At 35.1% G+C, this 22,610-nt stretch overlaps 1 protein-coding gene across 39 annotated transcripts in view; it reads left to right on the top strand.

Annotated features, from left to right (window-relative positions):
- Positions 1–22,610, top strand: part of CLASP2 (cytoplasmic linker associated protein 2) — a 171,108-nt gene that overhangs the window by 105,656 nt on the left and 42,842 nt on the right. For 6 of the 39 annotated variants that reach the window (XM_043443452.1, XM_043443457.1, XM_043443453.1 and 3 more), the window contains 9 exons: positions 1,176–1,199; positions 3,263–3,280; positions 5,390–5,491; positions 5,646–5,672; positions 11,368–11,538; positions 11,980–12,087; positions 16,887–16,993; positions 18,663–18,686; positions 20,011–20,255. In XM_043443452.1, the coding sequence (XP_043299387.1) occupies positions 1,176–1,199; positions 3,263–3,280; positions 5,390–5,491; positions 5,646–5,672; positions 11,368–11,538; positions 11,980–12,087; positions 16,887–16,993; positions 18,663–18,686; positions 20,011–20,255 (826 nt within the window). Of the gene's footprint in view, positions 1–1,175; positions 1,200–3,262; positions 3,281–5,389; positions 5,492–5,645; positions 5,673–11,367; positions 11,539–11,979; positions 12,088–15,843; positions 15,907–16,886; positions 16,994–18,662; positions 18,687–20,010; positions 20,256–22,610 lie in introns of all 39 variants that reach the window. The other 33 variants (XM_043443455.1, XM_043443462.1, XM_043443464.1 and 30 more) reach the window with 13 other exon arrangements.

Raw genomic sequence — 22,610 nt, forward strand, 5'->3', positions numbered from 1 at the left:
CTTCTGGCCTTCCTGCAACCACCCACACATTTAAGAGACCTGCTGGAAGAACTCACACGACTTAGCTGTACTCACGGCTGAGGTTTATTAAAGCAAAAGGACGCACCTTAGGATCAGCAAGGGGAGACAACCCATTGGGCGTTCTGGAGGCGTCGAGGCGCAGGCGTTCAGAGTTATCCCTCCCAGAGGCAAAATGACAGGCTGTATGAAACATGCTCCTCCCTCCGGCAGTGACTGTAGAATATGTGCATGGTGTTTCTGCCCAGAGAGACTCCCTTAAGACTCAGCCCAGGGTGAGGGCAAAAGGGCACTGCCATACACCCAGCCACAATTACCAGCATCTGTTCTCCCAAAAAGAGAGCAGGTATTCCCCATAAATCACATTGTCTGCAAAAACAGTTCAGGCCTGTTCCTTTAACAGGAATTCAATACCTTGTCCCCAACACTGAAACAATCAGGATCCAGAACTAACTTCCCAACGGCCAGCTAAAGGCCAGCCCTGTAACTAGGCTCTTCTTAAGAGTATCAGGTCTGCTATGTTAATAATTTTCTGCACAGTCACTCAAGGCCAAGCCTGATGATTACCCTCGTTTCTAGCAGTGCCTTTATGCATGACTTTGTGGTTTTATAGTTGTCTCTGTTGGGGCACCTCAGTGTAGTGGGGTAGAAAATTAGAGTTGTTTGATTTATCCATATTTCAGAGCTTACAGGGCCGAAAGTGCTAGGAAAGGATGGGGTGAGGAAGCAGCAAGGCAGTAGAAGGAAGATAATGACGGAAGAGCTAAATTTAGAGTGGAATTTGGGGGTGTGCTCTAGTCTATAGAGGAAGAAAGAAAGCGAGGCGAACTGTCTTAGATTATGAGAGGCTCAGCAGAACCAAGCAGGAGGTTTGTCTGATGGTGGAGGCGTCCAAGGTTGGAACATGGGCTTCTCTAACTTCTCCAGGCAAATAAAAATTAGACTTATTATCAATTCAGTTCTTTTTTTTTGGGCGGGGGGGGTATCTTTGTCTCACAAAGGAAAACTCATTTAATCTAGTATGTTTTAATTGAATAAAAGGTTCATGTCTGTGCTATGAATTCTGTCTTCTTAAAAATAATGTTTTCTAGGGGTTATAAAATCTTTTTCTAATATACCAAGTTTTCCTCTGTTCTTTGCTTGCTCTTTCATCAAAGAGGATACTTCTGACAAGATGGATGGTAAGAACTTCCTTTTCTAATTCTACTAAAAAATTTTATGGTTCTTGGATTCTATGAATATCTTTGTTCTCTTAATTTCTGAAAATAGACTGCTTATTTAACAGCAGTCTTAATGTGAAAATGGTTCCGTAATTCTCTGATTGAATTTGGGGCTAGACATATCCATTTTGGGTTTCTCAGTTTATTCAAATACTAGATTACTGTTTGTTATAAGTTAAATCAATTTTCTTAACTTCTTTTAACCTGAGCCCTTAGAATATTCTGGGTTTCTCAAGTCTTTCTCAGAAATACTAGATTCAGGAGAAAGGAGTCTCATAAGTAACATGATTCAATTCTTTAATTTACTAACCTCTGCTATAGAGAGAGACAGATGACATATTATACAGTTTCATATGTCTCCTCTGGCGGCTCAGTGGTAAAGAATCTGTTGCCAGTACAGGAGACACATGAGACTCAGGTTCGATCCCTGGGTCGGGAAGATCCCCTGGAGAAGGAAATGACAACCCATTCCAGTATTCTTGCCTGGGGAAATTCCATGGGACAGAGGAGCCTGGCAGGCTATGGTCCATGGGGTTGCAAAAGAGTCAGACACAACTTAGCGATTAAACAACAATAACAGTGGTCATCTATGAAGATGAAATGCTAGGTACAGATGCTGTCTTTTTAAGAGTGTGTTTCAAATGAACATTTAATCAAAATTGAACTTATTTTGAGCTGTACATTTTAAATTTCATTATTTAGTTTTATCTTTAGTTGCTTGATCCAATATGATAATTTTTATCTGTATGATATTTTTGTCTAGTACTAGACTGTATTATCCATACTTTCCCTTCACATCATCAGATACTACAGTGTTATCTAGGAACTTGAACTTTTTTGTAAGAATTTGTAAGAAGATCATGAATCTGTAAGTCACAGTATGAGATCTAGGAAAAATGGAAAACTGTGTTTTTCTATCAATTATTACATAAACTCTGAAACGGGCATATCTTCCACTCTGATGATTTATTTAATCTTGACTTGGGTACATGAGTGTTATTTATAATTGGTCTCTGTGCTTCTCTTCATGTTTAATGTATTTCATAAATTGAAGAAATTATTAAATGAAAACCCACCAAGAGATAGTTTCTATATTTCAGACCATGTGATATCACTTCTATCACTGAGAGTCTGGATCCTTGAAAAACAAATTATTCTCACTTTCCAGATCAAAATTTTTCTTGTTTGGGTCAGAAACATCAGCCTATTTGAGAAATCATCTGTGTTATATAATGTGATACTCTAACTGATGTTTAGTCCTGCGTTTAAAAAAAAAATCTACATGCGCGCACAGAGAGAAACATCTGTCATTGCTCTGTAACAGTAGTGAGTTCTGATGTTCATCCTCGATACTTTTTGACTGTGCTGTGCAACTTGTGGGATCTCAGTTCCCCAGGGAGTGAACCCCAGACCTTAGCAGTAAAATGTGGAGTCCTAACCAGGGTTCTCTACACTTGATAATTTTTTTGCTAGCTTTTACAACATCTTGGGGAGTACAAAAAAAGCTTGACTAAACAGCTGATAGAGTCATAGGTAGGTAATGCTTTGATGAAAATAATACGGCCTAGGTCATGGTGTTGATTCCCATGTTTGTCAGTTTCTAGTTCTTTCTTGGACTCCCTTTTGAAAATGCTCAGCAAGTATTCTTACACTGGAAAGATATATTGAAACATTTGTTTCGAAGAGATCAGTGACAGAGTTGTATCATTCTCGAGTAATTAGTTTTGTTACTTTTCTTCATTTAAAATTTTCAGTATGAAATACAGCAGACAAACTGGTTTATTACAGAATTTTGCTATTTTCAGTTGTCTAGTTTTAACTTTTTTGTGCTGTGAATCTTTAGGTTACCTCAAATTTTGTTTTATCTCAAAACCTTTTAAAAGCTAATTTAAGGCTATCAAACTAGAAGATACTTTTTTCTTTTGCCCTTTTATTTTCATCTTGGGTGGGAGGCACAAGGAAAGTCTTAATATCAACATTGGCAGACTTTGTTGAAATGTTATTGTTTTATTTCTCTTATTTAGGAACAGCATCTGAAGATGGTAAGAATTAAACATTTTGTTAGTAACACAAAAATATTAATATTTTCATTATTAGGAATTAAACATTAAAAACTAAAATAGGCTACTTTCTTTGCAAATCCATAATTTGCCAGCTGTGCTGCTTCTACATTTTGTGTTTGGTTGTGTTAGTTATTCATGCAGATTTTTTTTTTTTTAATCCTTCATCCTGGAGTTTTGCTGTGTATTTTGCATTATCTCATGCTGGAAAAAACATAATTGCTTCACATGTTTAATAATACCTAGTATAAAGTTACATAGTTTCATTTTTTCTGTAGTGACATTAATGCTTTTCTTTTGTGTTTTTGTTTTTTAATTTTTGCCAGTTCATTTATACTTTGTGAGTGCACACACCATTGCTTTATCATTGGAGTTTAAATATCATCCCATTTAAATGCATTTATTTTGTCAGCTTTTAAATGTATCTTTGATTTTGAATCAGTGCCTGGGGAATTGCATATGATTTGAATTTGGAAATACAGAAACCTTGCTAGATATAATACTTTATTTTACTGAACCAATTTACCTTTTTAAAAATATTTATTACTTTTCAATTTGGAGAAAGGAAAAACTTCAGTGTTTTTATTTATCCTACTTGAAGGCTATCTTATTAATTAAGCCTCTGATATGAAACACAGTCTTTTTCCTAAATTTTACGAGTGGCATTTTCTTGTAATACAACCAAGTAGATTTGACATTTTGATGGTCTCATGTTTACTGTGACATATTTGAAATATTTTCATATTTTAAGTTTTAGAATACTTTATAGAAATGGTTTCTGGCACCGTATCATTATAATTTAGATGGTAATATAAAAAATAATTTATCCTAATAGTTTATCCTAATTTCTTTATTATAACGGATTAATTTTGCATTTCAAAAATAATAATTTTCTTTCTATTTTACTTCTTAGTCAGGAGAACATCATGTCCTATTCTAAGCAGACTCTGTAAAAGGGTGAAAGTCCCGAATCATGAGCTTTTTAGGGGCCTTGAAGAAGTTGATAGAATGAAAGGATCTACCACCTGCACTTCTCATTTTGCTTCATTTTATTCCTTGTTCTTAGTTATTCTCTTCTCTTCCCTCACTCATTTCATAATTTTGAAATTTTCCTTACCTTTAGATATGTTTTCTTAATTAATATTGCTGTATCAGGCTAGCCTTTAGATCGCGATTGCCCTTCAAGTTGTTCCTTTTAAATGAAAACAATTCGGAACCCTTCTTCACGATCACGTTGGTATGGGTTCCAATGTGATGGCGATTGAGGCTGTTGCTCGAGAACACCGAAGTACCTACTAGTAATATATTTTTGTTTTTTCTAATGACAGTTTACTTAAGCACTTCGATAAATAAGCATTCTCTCCTTTGGTTCAAGAACTCTAGAAACATTTCTGTGCCTTGGTTTCATGGAAGGGGATGAAACAGTAATAGAGAAGGAAGGAATACTGATTGGAGGTAGAGAAGGAAATGTGTAGAGAAAGTGCCAACTCCTCTGTGATTGTTGTTTCCTCAAATAATTTTATAAATGGAAGTTGGTTGCTTGGGGAAAGAATAGTAAACGTGTCCATGTACATCTGTAGTACTCTGATGTTTAGCACAGTATATAAAAAGATATTTAAAAAAAAAGATATTTTAGCTAGTATTGTATCTTCTTGCAAATCCCTTCGGAAGTACGTTTTCAGTTAAAAAGACTGGGTTGTTGTTTCTAAGCTTAGGCTTGTATTTTAAACTATAGGCTGAATTTGAGAATAAATTAAATTTCATGGAAACTGAAGAAGTGCATGCCTGTGGTAATTATCTTAATTATAACTACTGGACTAATAATATCAAACCGAGAATGGAGATCTTTTAGCTTGACTTTACTTTTACCCTTAAAGGAAAGTTAGTTTATGGTGCAACACATAAAAAACAGTATATATTTTTAAAATTTCAAGGGAACTCTAATCTTTAAAGTGAAGTTTACAGTGTTACAGAATTTAACAATACTTGAGAAGCACACCCAATTAGAAAATTAAAGTGAGTTTTTTTTTCCCTCATTACTATATATTATAGAAAAATGTCTGTAGTTATCTAAATCATTTTATTCTTTAGGCCGGGTGAGAGCAAAGCTTTCAGCACCACTTGCTAGTATGGGAAATGCCAAGACAGATTCCCGAGGAAGAAGTCGAACAAAGATGGTGTCTCAGTCACAGCGTATGTATTACCTATTAGTTCTCTCGTGTTTCTACTGTGTTAGGATAAGCGTGTTCTTTGTATGTTACTGTATTAGGAGATTGACCAGTGGAAAAAGACAAAACTAATTCCCAAAAAGACAAGCCACATACTGAGTTCTTGTTCTGTACTTTAGGTTCATCATCACCTGACAAAAATGAAGGTATTTTTTTTTTCAATGTTTTGGGTCAGTTGTTGTGCATGTTTTCGAACTTTTGGAGTGGGTGTTGTCTTGTCTTTGGTGTGTTATTAGGGCTGCATCATTGATACCTGCCACTTAGAAAGAGAAACTTCATCTGTTATACAGACTTTTGCATGGAGATATTTTAAATAACACAAATCTTTTAGCATTAAGGTTTTCACAGTCTACTCAGAAACTTGTAAATGTGGAAAATTGTGCTTTTTAGGGGCAAAATAATTGCTTTATGTTAGCATCAAATCTGGCTGCATCTAGCTAATATTATTCAAGGACAGATATGTAGTATCCTTGTACTTTCCCTAAAATCCATTAGAATACAGTCAGCATTTTTGGCAGGTATATACTGATTCATAAAGAGGAAACAAATTGAAATGACCAGTTTTGTTAATATTCCTTGTTAAATTTAAGATTTATATTTTTGCACTTTCACTGGAAGCTGAGTTTCTCATAAGCACAACTATTAAAAAGCACAATTTTGAATTCTAGGTAAAATGAATGATCCATTCCTCTATGTTCCTGAATAGTAGTATATACATTTATGGCATAATTAATTTAAAAGAGATCTCTTTCCTTCTTTATCAAGAAATTTTCCTTAGTACATGTCTCTTAGAACAGGAATTTTTTCTAGGGAGGTTCTTCTTGATATCAATACTTGGCCATTTTAGAAAGAAATACATGTAGCTATCTTCTACTGTTCTTTAGATAATATTTCAGGATACAGATGCCTAGTTCGTCTGTTTTTTAGCTTGATTCTTGAGTCTTGGTATTAGGGAAAGGAGCTGGGCTTGGAGGGCGCCAGGAGATGATTAGACAAGTCCAGCCTAGCAGATTCTCTTCTTTCCACGGTCAAAAAATCCAGTCAGGGTAAAGATTGGAGCACTCAACAAGAGTCCTAAAAAGAAGCAGGAATGCTCCAGTAAAATTGGTCTGCAAATTGAGGATTATTTACAAATAGGAAAAATGGCAAATGCCTTCTGGGTAAGGGCTCTTTCCCCAACCAAATTAGGAGTAGATCACATCACATTCTTCCCTGATCTTGTGTATTTTTAGAGTAATTGTTTAAAGTAACTTAATCTTTAGCAGTGTAACATGGAAGTTTAGAGCCTTGCTATTCCAAATGTGGTGCCCAAACCAGCATCAGCATCACCTGGGAAATGCACACCTGAGAAATTCACCACAGGTGTACTGAATTCAGTCTTTAACAAGATCATTAAGTGATTTCTGTTACAGTCAAGTCTGAGAAGTATTGATTTAGATCATGGTATCTGGAGCCGTACTTCCCAGAGTTGATCATGGCTATTCCAGGTTATTTAAAGTTGTTATATTTCTGTGTACTTCTAATATAAACAGTAAAATGAAGAGGATAATCTTAACAGGATTGTTGTGAGGATTAAATTAGTATATTTGCCTGAGCACAAAGTACATGCTCTATATTTTAGCTGATAAAATTGATCTTGTTTTTCTTAGTGCAGTGTCAACTGAATTTTATACTCCTGTTGTGCACTTTTCTATACCTTGTTAGTCTTACGGCCTTCAGGAAACAAAAATAATGGTGAAGGAAATTTAAAGCATAAGGAAAAGTAAAGATAGCAACCAGAGATTGTATCTGGTATCTTAAGGATAAAACTCAATTTCATGTGAGGTATTTTACTGAGTTTTCTTCTAAAGTAATACTAAGACTGAACTCATGGCAGAGATTCAAAGTGCTTTGTGTATGATTTTTTAATATATTACTTAAGGACCTCCATTTTAAGAATATCCTAACTACTGATCATATCGAGAATATACAATAATTTTTTATATTTGGTCTTTGACATTGAAACCCTATGCACAGTACTTCAAATCCTCTCCTAGAGTGTGAGAACATAATAATAGGCTTTTAGACCCAGTAAGATTTTAAGATCAGATAACTTTCCGACAGTAAAATCACTTAGGTTTTAAATCATACTGGTGAGGTTTTTATTTGCTTGCTTATATATTTATTTGAATAACTGTTTGATTTCAAATTCTTTTGAAAAAAGATATTGCAGCTTTATATAATTTGATTCAAGTCTCTTTACACACATCTACACAGAAATATTACTATGATCTCCATCTTCACTTTGTTGTGAAGTAATTCACTAGGGTTTGCATGGTCTTTCCATATTTTTATATCACCATTGAAGGGAAAAAAAATTCTCTTGAGTCAAAGCAGGTTTGTTCTAATGGCTAACCAAAAATAAATTGAAAGCAGACCCAATGGAGGGACTTCCAGGCTTAATTATTTACTTAAAGAGTGTGTCTTTTGTTGTTGGTAGTGACTGATTATGTACAAATGATTGTACAGCCTGTCAGAAATTTTGTCTTCCCACCCACCCTGCTACTGTTCAGTTTTTTTCCCTCAGTGTCTTAAGAAAGATAAAATCTGTAGCTTTTTCATGTAATTTTTCTTCAGCTAGAAGATGCTGTAATTCTTCCTTACCTATAGTTTTTAAATTAAATGTTTAAATAACAAAAATTTAAACATTTAATTATTTAGATTTTAGGCCTATCAGAAGAAAAGCTGAAAAATCTGCACTTTTACACCTTCATTTCATCTGCTTTGTACATTAGTGTCTGATTTCAGTTATCAGCTGTAAAAACTACTCAGTGTTCTGCTTTTGTTAAAGTTTGCTTTTTTTGCTTTAGGATTTTTAATTTTCAAAACTGACTAAAGCTTTCTTATTTCCATCTGCCATGCATTTTAAATCTGCTCCTTCCCTCTTCATGGATTATAACCCTTACCCTAATTCTGCCTTTACACTTGTTCAGGATCACAATCTGCTAATACCATTGGTGGTAAGAATCTATAGACTTTATATGTGCATCAGTTGTTTGATCATCTATTTTCATTATCAAGAATGGGTTCTATTCAGCAGAAATTCTTAACATTTAATGTTCTATCATTTTGTAGCCATCATTGGGGTAAAATTTCCCAATTATGATTTTCCTGTGACCTGTCCTTATTTGTTACCAAAACCCTGGTTTTTTAAAATTATCCATGTTGATCCCACAAGTGTAAACATCCCAAAGCAGGGGAGCTTTAGTAGTGCCTTGAAAGTATCTCATAAAAAGTACAAAACGACGATTTGAAAACTTTAGGCAGCACAAGAGAAATTAGTTACCCAATTTCAAATTTTGCAAATTAGAATATTTTCTAGTAGCATGATATTGCTAGGTGCATCATACTCTTTTTTATCAACTGTGGTTTTCCTTGAAGACATAATTAACCTTTGTAGTTCTTTTGTTGGGGAAAGAGCCGTGATATTTTCTTCTTCTAAGTATGAATGATTGCAAGATGGGTTGTAGCACTGGATTATCATGCTGTTCATGGCGGTAGTGGAGAAGAGCATGAAATGATTAACACTGCCAATTGCATTTCCTAGGACAGGGCATGAATCAATTCAAATATATAGAGAGTGAGCTTGCATAGTTTTGATAAACTAAACAAATCTAGAATAGATGGAGTGATTACTCTTGCTTCTATACTGCATGTTTCTTCTCTGCTGAATAGATCCATATCTCAAGGAATTCTCCAGTTTCCTACCAACACCTTCACCTCCTAAACTTATATTGGTTTTAACAGAATAACATGTTGTATGTGGTCAGTTCATTATTTATACTTTTTATATTGTTACATTCCCATAAAATATTCCATCAGCTTACCTTGCATTGTGAGTTTGTGGCATGTTGGGTGTTTGGGTGTTTTTGGTGTGTATGTTTAGTTTAGATGCTGCATGGAGAAATAGGTGCCTTGTGAGTATCCCTAAGGTTATGACTGAAAGAAACCTCATCTAAAGATTCTTCACCTGAAATGTCATGGAACAATTCAAATGAACCATCATTTTTAAAGTACACTTGTGTAATTTCCCTGCAATAATTTAGAATTCTTTCTACACAAATAATAAAGTGTCAATTTCATCATAAACATTGCTTTGTTTTACAGTATTGCTATAAACAGCAGAAGATGAGTTTCATATTGTATACTGGTAAAGTTTAGGAATTAAGCATGAGTTTAAATTGTATTCAGGAACACAGTGCCAAGAAAACAGTAACAAGGGTCACAGATCAGCAACCCATGGATCATATCCAATCTGCCTCTATTCATGTATTATTTGGTCTATACAACATGATAAAAATCAGAAAATGCCACAGCTTCCATAAAAAAAAAAAAAATCCAAAAATATGGCCAGGACAGCCCTCAAGACAGGACTGATTTGACCTAAAAAGTCACCACTCCCTCCCTTGAACTCAGCACTCCTTCCTCAGTGATGTTCCCCGCTTCTCCCCATTGACTTTGAGTCTTTAACCTTTGCTCTGTGGAAGTGAGGCATGGCTGGGTAAGATGATACAAGGTGAGCAGTGACTGTGGAGAAGTGCCCAGCAAAGAGGAAACATTGCTTTCATGAAGTTTTATTTAAGTGCAGGTTTAACTTTTATAATGCTACTGTCCAGAATCTAGAGTTAAATTATACCTTGGACTTAACTAGTTTATTTTCCTTTTCAGTGCAGACACAAAATGCTCTGATTGACAAGGAGCTTACCCCTTTAAAAACTAATTATGCAGTTCTAGTTTAAACACATGTTTCTTTTTTTAAAAGTCTTACCCCCCTGAGATTTTATCCAGCTCCCTCTTTCTACCTGACCACATCTTTTCTCTTCCAAGACTGAAAATTACTAGTTTTGAAAGAATCTACTTTCTTTGACATTTATTTGCCCATTAATCTTGTTCTACCCTCAGTACACATCTTCATGCCAGACTTTGGCCACCCAAGACCCCTTTTTTATTTGAAGGCAAATAGCAAAACCCGTTTCTTTTTTAGCTGGCCCAACTTTGTAAACATTTAAAATTTAATCTTGGGACTTTCCTGGGTTTCTAATGGCTAAGACCCACACTTCCACTGTGAGGGGCACGGGTTCTATCCCTGGTTGGAGAATGAAGATTCTGTATGCCACTCAGTGTTGCCAAAATAAATAAATAAAATTTAATCTTGTAAAAATTTTAAAATATATGCAAGTAACAAGATAGACAACTTTGTTATGCCCATTTCAAGGCATCTCAACAGGCAAACTGTTTTTAACAGGAAGCAAATTTTCCTATTATATTCTTTTTTTTTTTTTTTAATTTTCCTATTCTTAACAAGAATGTTATCAATAATAGAATTACTGTTTCCTTATAAATGTATAGCTTTAATAGATAGCTTTTTTTTTCTATAGATAGCTTTTTAACATATAGCTCTAGTTACATGAAATGTATTGTTAGATAAGTTATTTCTTTGGAAACCTTTTCTACTATTTATGTTCTGAAATCATAATAGTGTTTTCCTTATTAAACATAACATCTTATATTCCCCAAAATTGAAAATATATTTACATGATTTATCATTCAATCCTAGTATGTGCGTATACATATACATATATATATATATATATATGTTTGTATGTGTGTATATATATATATGGTATATCTTTTTATTCCAGGTTTTCAGTGTATATAAAGCTTCCTTAATCTGTTTCCTTGGAACTTAGAACTTGCCATTGTATCACAGGTTTCTCAGATGTACTTCTTGAATTTTTATCCTTTCGACAAAGATCTCTTCGAGTTCACAGGTTAACATCTATATGTGTGTTTGGTGTTCAGCTGGCAGCCGGTCTGGGTCCCCAGGAAGAGTTCTGACCACAACAGCCCTCTCCACGGTGAGCTCTGGTGTTCAGAGAGTCCTGGTTAACTCCGCCTCCGCGCAGAAGAGAAGCAAGATACCCCGGAGCCAGGGCTGCAGCAGAGAGGCCAGTCCGTCCCGACTCTCAGTGGGTAAGACTGTTGTGTCAGACTTGGGACCTTGGATTTCTTTTGTACTTCAGGCTTCGGCAGCGTTGAAGACCTCGTTTAGGTCTTCTAAGTTTGAGGAAAACAGCTTCAAACTCAAGGAGAATTGAAATACAGGTTTAAAAATGAAATTAAATATCTTATCTTGGAAGTATTACTTCTATTTTAAATCCATTTTTTTCTTTGCAGCTGTTGAATTTTAGTAAAATACAGTTGCTCTTCTAATCACATATAAACTAGAAGAGTATAAGCAAGAATTTTAATGGTATTCCTGGTAATGCTTCATCAAGAATCATTTCTTCTCATCCTTAGCAGAACTTGTTATTTATTAGCTTTATAAGAAAGAAAAGAATAAAACCAAAATATCAAAAATACAAACCCTTCTCCTGTTTACTCCACTTCTGTGCTGCCGTTGCTTCATACCAGCCCGAAGCAGTCGGATTCCTCGGCCAAGCGTGAGTCAAGGGTGCAGCCGGGAAGCCAGCCGGGAGAGCAGCAGGGATACGAGTCCTGTGCGCTCTTTCCAGCCCCTTGGTGAGTGTCTGGGCTTCCTGTTGTGTTCGCACCATCTGATAACCTCACAAGACCCTGGATTTAGCTTTATCTACTGGATCTTTGCCTCTCTTTTCTGCCTTTTTAAGGACAGTCAGAGGGAAGTTACATGTTTGCGAAGTTCCTTTGACATTTACTTCTTTTAAATAAGCAAATTAGACATTAGATAAACAAATTGCCTTCATAGTCAAGTAAATATACAGATTTAGATTACATAATATTGAATTCAGTATTTTTTCTTAATAAATATCCCTGTAAAATTTAAAGATAATATTTAAGTAATTACTCTTAAGTGAAATGTGGACTATTTAGTTTGATAAGAATAAAGACATTTATGCTTTTCAGCAGAAATATTTGCTCTTCACCTTAGATATTTAAGTTAAGATTGCTGGAAAGAAGGCTGCAAAATAATATATGAACTATTAAAATGGAAGGGATTAATATTTTTATATATTTTACAGTTTAATAGCACTTCCCATGCATTAGCTTTTATCATGTCATTGCTGTGCAACCTGTCTGTTCCTTATTATAGAGATTGTACTGTAACCTTGACTGTAGTACTATGCTTACCTCAATTATAAAATGTTAAATGATCTTTTAAAACTTTTTGTATTTTAGAGTAATTGGAGAGGCAGAATTTTTTTATGTTGAAAATCTTTAGAATTTCTTTGTGGTCCTCAGCATTTTAACTAGTACTTTATTTTTATGCACTTACCTAAAGTTATTTCATATTTTTTTCTTTTAATTCCATAGAGTGTAGGTTATTGTAACACTTTAAGAGAGTTGCACTTCAGATTTTGTGACACTTAAATAGAACATGGTTTCACTTGTTAGCTGTTGGAAGTATTATTTCCTTCAGTAGACCCTTTGGTATAGAATTTCTAAGAAATTAAGTTTCTTTTGGGCCATTTGGTTCAACTATATCACTACTAAACTATCCTCTCCTGACCCTTTGAGCTAGGAACACAGACAGGGGTATCCTCAAGCCTTGTTTGTGTTCCAGTTCCAGGTGCCAAAGAGTTTCCTTCTGTACTTTGCCAGAGATAGGTTTAGTTCATGTAGTTCATGTACAACAGTAGGTTGTAGAGTATCTGTGTATGTGTGTGTATATGTGCAGACACACATACAGGTACATATATATTGATTAATCCTCATGCATATCTGTTTAAAAATGAAAAAATCCTATATTTGTGTAAAATAAGCACATCACCTTAAGAGTTGGAGTGGGCTTGTGGTAGTTTAAGAGCGTCTGTTCTAGGGTCGGATGGTCTGGTTGATATCCCAGCTCTGTAGCTGTTGTGTCCCAGGGCTTCCTTATCTGTGAAATGAGGATAACAACAGCATGTAGCTCTTAGCATTGATCTGAAGACATTGTAAAGCAGAGATGCCACGGAAACGATCCCTCCAAGCAGTGCTTGCACATAGTGAGCATGTGGTCATCAGGACTGTCGTCTCTGCCACCCCTGCTCTTCCACCTCTTGCCCTGAACATTGCTTGCTCACCTGCAGTTAGTTGTGTTACATGTTAGTGGCAAGGATCTTCAATTTTTTTTAAATGGTATAATACCCTGTATAATGTAGAATTAGTAGAAAGCATGGAGAAGGCAATGGCAACCCACTCCAGTACTCTTGCCTGGAAAATCCCATGGACGGAGGAGCCCGGTGGAGGAACCTATGGGGTCGCACAGAGTCGGATACGACTGAAGTGACTTAGCAGCAGCAGCAGCAGAAAGCATGAGATAGCAAGAACAAAATATGTTTCTAGACTGTTTTAAACCTGTACAATAGAGATTAAAGGAAATTTATAACCAACTTCTAGTTATAAACATGTTAATATGCCTATTTTTAAAGAGAAAGTGAAAGTGTTAGTCACTGAGTTGTGTCCCGCATGGACTGTAGTCCACCAGGCTCCTCTGTCCATGGGATTCTTCAGGCAAAAATACTGGAGTGGGTTGCCATTCCTTCTCCAGGGGATCTCCCCAACCCAGGGATTGGTCCCAGGTCTCCCGCATTGAAGGCAGATACTTTACAGGCTGTGCTAGGAGGGAAGATATTGTTTAGTCATTAATCTTCTAGATTTATCTCAGTCTCCATTTGGCAGTTGAGATCATTTGAATTTTATTATTAAAGGAGGCAGTTTTCTCAGTTGTGATAAAACATCCTATTTGGTTTAGAGGTGGTTAAACCTTTTTATCATACAGTTTTAGAAAAATTAAATTTTATAGCCTTTTGCTTACATGTGGATGTTGCATTGCAAAGATAGGAGATTGGCCCTATTTATTAAACAGGGATAAAAATAACATTCCCAGAGATCAGGATTTTCTGGTATATTTGCCTACATTTTGCTGTCTTCCTTCGTTTGGTGAAAACTTGTGTCGCCTCTGACTTGAATATGGCCATTCAATACATGAATCCCATAGTTTGCCATTTATTCAGTTGTAGCACAAAGCCAGCGTCAGGGCCCTGATACACCAGAGATAAATCAGAGCTAGGCAAAGATAAACTCTGGAACTTGCACTCTTAGTTTCCATCTGTTTCTGGAACTAAGATTGAAAAAGAAAGGCTATGTTATTACAAGCATGTGAGTGTTATCTTCAGCCACAGATAACTTGATTTCAAAAGGTTTTTTATCTATTAAACCATTTCCATATTGGTTCAACTCTTCCTTATCACTTTATTAATTATTCTGTTGGGTAAAATTAAAACCAACTATATACTAGTATGTTTTACTAATGACACCGGTCACCTTTCAGGGTCCGATTAAACATTTTATACAACATTCTGTCTTTAATCCTGTCTTTCAATCTTTTTGATCATTTTCTTATTCATTCCTGTGACAGAAGAGTAATTCATATAATAAAAGTACTTCAACTGTTCTAATATATCTGAAGCAGAGTAACTTTTAAAATAAGGGTAATATGTTTCATTAAATAATAAAATGAATTTTTCCTCCCTTATTTGTGTATTTAAGAATAAGACTGACTTTATAACATTATGAAAATAAGGATTTTAAGATCTAAAATTTTAAAATGTACTAAATTTAGATTTAGAGAGATGTCATAAATATAGGGAAAAGTCACACATTTCTAGATTTTTTAAATTAAATTATTAATATTCCCTTTTTGGTGTTCAAATGTGCTTTGATATTTAAATCTACTGAATTCAGAACTTAGGTTGTATAAACCATTATAAAAAATGTTTATGTTAATATAAATGAGGTATGTTATCTTTTGAACAATGTGAAGTTGGTATGTGTACTGTTCAAGAGCAAAGACCCTAAAAACTACAGTTACTGAGTGTGGCCTTGATCAAAGTAATGAACCTTTCTCTGTGCTTTAGTTTAGCCATTTGTCAAATTGAATAGTAACAACTACCTCCCTGAGTTCAGGATTAGAGGAGATAAGATTACTATTGGTTACTATTTACCATAGTGGTTTTTTTTTTAAATTACAGTGTTCATTTTTCTGTTTCATGCTTGTACTTTTGACATTTCCTTCCATTTGAATACTTGCCTCTTTGTCTCCTGTGGGCTTATGTCTGTCCCCTAGGTGTAAGATCTGTTGTGTGTCAAGGGTGATACTGCAGTGTTCAGTTGCCCTTATCTAAGGCAATATTCTGATCCTAAGTATTTAGTAGTATAATACCATTGTTAACTAACTCTCCTTGCCTGACTCTAGTGCTGCCACTATACCTTGTTTCTGTGGTAATAGATGAGGTTTGTATGGTCCTGTTATTCCAGCCTCCAGACACCACTCCAGATCTACTGGTGCCCTCTACGCCCCCGATGTGTATGGGGTCTCAGGTGAAGGATGAGTACATTTTCACTATCATCTGTGCATTCATCTCAGTTTTTTGTCCTTTTCAGTTCCCATTGAATAATCGTGTTTTAAAATTGATTTTGTTTTTATTTAATTTGTTGAAGAATAAGTCATTTGTGTGTTTTGTTGTTGTTGTTGTTATTAATTTCCCCCCAAGTAACTTTTTTCCTTTCAGCAATCTTACTTGAGCATTTTTCTCACTGGAGATGGACATTTTTCTTTTGTATAACCTAAGTTATGTCATTTTAAAATAGAATAGAATTGTTTTATGTTCTCTGTTACGTACTTCATCTTTTGTATATATGTTTTAAAAAAAAAAAACCAAAATGGTGGATGAAGTGTTTTAATTGTAAATGATGATATATTGTAAAAAGTAGTTGAGGAGAAGAACCCAACTATGGTTTGTCTTTACGTACCTCAGAGTGTCAGGCAATAGTAGGTGCTTAACAAATATCAAATGATATGTCTTTTAGTTATGGAATGAATCAGCCTATCTTGAAGGAGAAGAGAGAATCATTGGAGGAGTTTTTCCTTGTAAATTCTTGGCATGGCTTCATTGAGCTCCCTAATCATTACTGGTTGGAGGATTGATCTTTGTTCTGGGCCACCCTGTGGCTCACCCACATGGATGAAATTTGCCTGACTGATAAAACTGGATTAATTACAGGGCTACCAACTTCCAAGCCCTTAGTCGACCAGCCATACTTTCTTCTGTCTTCTGGTGATAAATGTATCATAGCGACTGTTCCTTAAATTCACTTGCCACACATTGTCAGTGATTTTAATTGCTTTTACCGTTTTATTTGACCAAAACTAAATGTACCCAGAGAATACAATATTGCTTTTAAAATGCTTTGCCCCATTGGTTTTTTTTTCCCCCTCCTCAAGGATCTCAAACTTTCCAGCCTGACCATGTTACATTTACAGCTCTCTCAAAGCTGTTTTCCTTCTTCTGATGAATTAGGTCCGGGGTATGGGATCAGCCAATCAAGCCGACTGTCATCCTCGGTCAGTGCCATGCGAGTCCTGAACACAGGTTCCGACGTGGAGGAGGCAGTGGCAGATGCCTTGGTACTCTTGTCCATTTTCTTATCACTGTAGATGTTCCAGTTAATGAAACTAATGTTTGAGTAAGCCAGTCCACAAGTATGGGAAAGGAGATGGAAGAGTCTTGTGGATGAAATCTAGGAAGATCAAATGTGTCCAGATAAAAAGCAAAGCAGTATAATTTATTGTTGATCCTTATTAATTGGTCAGATTTTTAAGCCATTGCCCACGATGGAATGTCAGGAATATAAATACTGATATTGTTAACACGGTGTTTTTATACACTGTAGTACACTGAGAATAAAGGCAGATAGATTAGTATATAAATATGTACACTGCAAGTATATAATTTCAAAGCTAGCTTAACCTTGAGTGTTTAGGGGTTGTTTTAGTTTAGAGTAAAAGTTTATATAGTCTTTTACTTATTTGTATTTTCTGAGCTGAGAGAAAGTACAATTTCAAAACAAATTATATTTAAGGTATCTTTTTAGCTCTTTAAACCTGAAACGTTACACAGTGAGGCTTGAAAATATAATCTACAGATCCATGATGGTTTTGTCAGAAGAGTGCTGTACAGATATCACTGTAGTTTCTCTCCCTTAAAATTATGAAGGAAGTATTTGAGACAGTGGTGATGATTGGCTTTTGCCTTTTTCCCTGTCAGTTCAGTATGACAGTTTCTCTTGAATTATGATATTAATCCTATTTTTGAGAAGCATCTACTCATTTTCTTACATAGAATTTACAAAGGCATCATGTTTGTTTTAAAATAAGATAATACGTTGTGCCTTTTAAACCTTCATGCCAGCTCTTAACCATTGCTGATACGCTATTTGCCACATATATTTGATAAGCAAGTTTTTAAAAATATTCATTGGTCACAGCTTTAACGTATTAAATGTAATCATATGTGTAGTTCTGCTCTGACAGTCTGTGTGTGCTGAATTTTTCTCTTTACCTCAGCCATCTGATTTTTTTCATAAATCAGTGTGTTTACTAAATAAGAACTTTGTTCTCTTGAGCTTGGGATATATTGATCACACCTTATTCTGATGGTATTAAATTAGTCATATGTTTTAAATTTATTCTTCTTGATCAGTGTATTTCTCAAATCACATTTTCTAGTTTCCTTTATGTGAAGGATTTACTAGTTAAATTCTATTCATACAAATTTTATGAATTAATTGGATTACTCTTGAGTAATCTTTATCCTATTATTTATAATAAGATGTATTTGGTTTATATGAGGAATATTTAGCCACCAGTGCTAAAAGCTGAATCCCAATAATTTGTGTCTACTTCCATTATTTGCATAACATAGATATTCCAATTATAACTGTCAATTTTTAGGAAAAGACTATCCAACTATTAAGCCTGGTTGGACCTAGGGAAAATCGTAGAAATAAAATTAACTTTAGGAATGACAAAAGGATCCAAATAGGAAGAAGACTTGAGTTTCTTTGGGAAAATTGGTTATGTGAATATTTCTGTAACTTACATATTTTTCTTTGGACTAAAGGATATTGACAAGATTAAAGATATAGCCTGCTAATAAGCAGTTCTTATGTATCTATATATTTAAAAGCTTAATGGTTCTGATTATGGGCATTGTTTTTGCCTACTTCACTGTGCTGTTTAGCAAAATGTTCTTCATTATTTTCAATTTTTCTCTTTAAAAATCTACTGCTCTCAGCTCTTAGGAGACATACGGACTAAGGTATAGACATTGCTATTTTCTGACATCTTATGGTACCATAACGTTTTTTTCTTTCCTTCATCAGCTTAACAGATGATAGTCTTCTATAAAAAATTCAAGTGGAAGTAATAAAATCCTTAGACATACATCAGTTTTCTGTACATATGATTATATGATTAGCAGTAGGGAGAGAGTGCTTAAATAGTGTCCTGTGGGGGTTCTCATCCTTTTAGCCTGACTACTTTGTACAAATGCGATGATGTCATTGACACTAGGTCTATAACAAGACTTGGAGTCTAATACAAAAGTTATCATGTTTTTGCCATTCTAAATTAAGTTGGTGCCTCCAAATCAAATCAATTTAGTGATGGGAAGTCATTGAAAAACTATTTTTAATTAAGTTCAGGTTGTATTTCTTTTAGATTTTTAAACTTGAACAATTTAAGTCACCTGGAGCTATGTAAAATTATTGTTCTGCAGTGTTTCCTAGAAACATCTTCACCTCTCACCAGCCTGAATTCAAGTATCAGATAACATAAAGATTTATTTCTAATTCTTTCAGGGAAATCTCAAATAATCTATTCTGTCTCGTTTCATTTTTTAATATTCAAGGTAAAATTAGCAGTCTTATTTATTAAATAATAACTTCAGATGTGAAGAAATCAAAGTAATACTTTCTTACATATATTGAAAGAGGTAGTTTAGACACATTGGGGAAGGCATGGAGAGCCCTTCGGGAGCTTGCTTCCCCAAAGTAAGAGTAAGCTAAACGCGCTGTCATCATTCTCTGTGATTCTCTTCTCGAAGAAACATCAGGGATGGGTGCAAGTGAAGGAGGAGTGGCAGAGAAGTGATAATGGAAATGAAAGAACAGAGGAAAAGGGAGGTAGAGAGACAGAAAAAATAGAACTTTACACAGGAAACATGTTTTTCTGACCCATTCTCATCCTTTAAAAAGGTTTTAATTTCTTGTAACAACTCAGAATTTTAGTACAGAGCCTGTTCATTTACACTCTAGTAGTAGGTCTTGGTTTTCCACAAAAAGAAAAAAGAAAAGGAAGAACCTCATGTTTTTAGCACTCCCCACTGTACATATCTGACTTCCATATGGTAGTCTTATTCTGCTTCTACCACTCCCCATAGTTAAAGAATATTTCATCTCCTACTAACTCCTAAAACATGTTTTCTGAAAAAAATAAAATTCGACATTTTATTATTACAATGGTTATTAGCATGCTTTACAATGATTTTTATGCAAAAGCCAGTCCTTTTCTGGTCAGTAGAAATCGTGAAATACCGGCATGTTATTTTAGCTGCCACTAATGAGAGTCTTTATGTATAACAGAAAAAACCTGCTCGAAGAAGATACGAATCATATGGGATGCATTCAGATGATGATGCCAACAGTGATGCATCCAGTGCTTGTTCAGAACGCTCCTACAGCTCTCGGAATGGGAGTATTCCTACATACATGAGGCAGACAGAAGATGTGGCAGAAGTCCTCAACAGATGTGCTAGTTCCAACTGGTCAGAAAGGAAAGAAGGCCTCCTGGGTCTGCAAAACTTACTAAAAAATCAGAGAACGCTAAGGTGAGTTATACTGTCTTCAAAATAATTATCGTGTCTGTTTAGCGCTTTTTTTTTTTTTGATTGGGGGGGTACCGTGCTGGGTCTTCAGAGCTGCACAGGCTTTGCTCTAGTTGTGGCGAGCGTGGCTGCCCTCTAGTTGCAGTGACAGGCTTCTCATTGCGCTGGTTTCTCTTGTTGCAGAGCATGGGCTCTAGGCCACTCAGGCTTCAGTCGCTGTGGTGTGTGGGCTCGAATAGCTGTGGTTTCCAGGCTCTGAAACACGGGCTCAATAGTTATGGTGCAGGGGCTTGGTTGCTCCATGGCATGTGGGATCTTCCTGGACTGAGGATCGTCTCTCCTGCATTAGCAGGCAGATTGTTCACCACTGAGCCTCCAGGGAAGGCCCTGGAGTCAGCATTTTTTTACTTGACTTTTTCGTAACTTTAAAGATACTAGTATGGGCTCATATGTGTCCTGAATTCAAAAAGTGGCATCAGAATATTATCCCAAGCCTTAATCCTTTTTTAGGACCATCCATACTATTGTTATTTTTTAAATTATAATTATCTTGCTCTATTTAAAGAAACATTATTAAAGGAAACTTTTTTTCATAAGTAGTTATTAAATAAAAATGTTAATTAAATGAAAATAAATAATAAAGTATAACAATATTAAAGTTGACTCATTCATTAAAATTCATTCCTGATAAGTTTTTCATTGAGATGAAAGAATATTTATGCTCACGTGAAAATGAAGGTATATTTGTGGTGTTCATGTGATATTTGAATCTTGGTATAGTATGAAATGGATTTGGAGTGACTTTCTCTTAAGAACTGAAGCTTAGGGACTTCCCTGGTGGTCCAGTGGTTAAGAGTTCATGCTTCCTCTACAGGGGGCACAGGTTTGATCCCTAGTTAAGGAACTAATATCCCACATGTCATGAGATGTCACCAATAAATAATTGAATAAAATAATTTTTTTTTGAGTTTATATTGATTTTTAGTTGGGTTTGATTCGGTTTCCTGTCCTCCTGGCTTTTGCTTGCTTTTCCCTTCTAAAGTCTATCGTTTTTATCTGTGTAGTGTTTTTTTTTGTTGTTTTTTTTTGTTTTTTTTGGTGGGGGCAGAGCCCTGAGCCCGCCTGCGGGCCGGGGGAGGGGGCCCACCCCCTGTGTAGTGTTTTAAATCTCTACAGTCTATCCCTTTAAGAACCTAGTTTCAGAAAATTCGTAAGTTTCAATATGGTGGAAAATAGAGGGCTACTTCCTGCCTTAATACCTGAAATTAGGGTTTGATTTTAGGAGATGTCAGAACTATATAATTTACAATAAGTGTTTATCTATGTACTTCCTAATATATTTTAATTTCATATTACATATTATTACAGTTCATGAATATTACATATTACAGTTCATGAATCACTACAATAAATCATCATAATGTTGTTTCCAACCCCACCAAGATTAGATTAGTGTTAGGTTCAGTGTATCATTTTAAATGGCAAGGAAGTAGTCGTAGTTTAGAAAGATTTTAGCCCTCAGGTGGCAAAATTTAAGAAAACAGAAAAGCATTTAAAAGGGTAAGATTCATGTGCTGAGAACATCATCTGTATAGTTTACTCTGCTGTGCTACATTAATAAAGTACAGTTGTATTTCTTTTCATATAACTTTCAACCTTTAAAATATTGTGTATGTTACTACAGAATTATTGTTGCTTTTGATAAATTGTATTTAGCCCTGACTAGTAAATCCTACAAATTTCTCAATTTTGAGAGCTGATTTTTTTTTTTTTTTTTGCTTAAAAGAAGAAGCTCAATCACTGATGAACATAGATGCAAAAATCCTTAACAAAATTCTAGCAAACAGAATCCAACAACATATTAAAAAAATCATACACCATGACCAAGTGGGCTTTATCCCAGGAATGCAAGGATTCTTTAATATCCGCAAATCAATCAATGTAATACACCACATTAACAAATTGAAAGATAAAAATCATATGATTATCTCAATAGATGCAGAGAAAGCCTTTGACAAAATTCAACACTCATTTATGATTAAAACTCTCCAAAAAGCAGGAATAGAAGGAACATACCTCAACATAATAAAAGCTATATATGACAAACCCACAGCAAGCATCACCCTCAATGGTGAAAAATTGAAGGCATTTCCCCTGAAATCAGGAACAAGACAAGGGTGCCACTCTCACCACTACTATTCAACATAGTGTTGGAAGTTTTGGCCCAAGCAATCAGAGCAGAAAAACCGAAGTTAAAAGGAATCCAGATAGGAAAAGAAAATGAAACCTCACTGTTTGCAGATGCATGATCCTCTACATAAAAAACCCTAAAGACTCTACCAGAAAATTACTAGAGCT

This window comes from Cervus canadensis, chromosome 22, assembly GCF_019320065.1.
Source record: "Cervus canadensis isolate Bull #8, Minnesota chromosome 22, ASM1932006v1, whole genome shotgun sequence".
Classification (NCBI taxonomy): domain Eukaryota; kingdom Metazoa; phylum Chordata; class Mammalia; order Artiodactyla; family Cervidae; genus Cervus; species Cervus canadensis.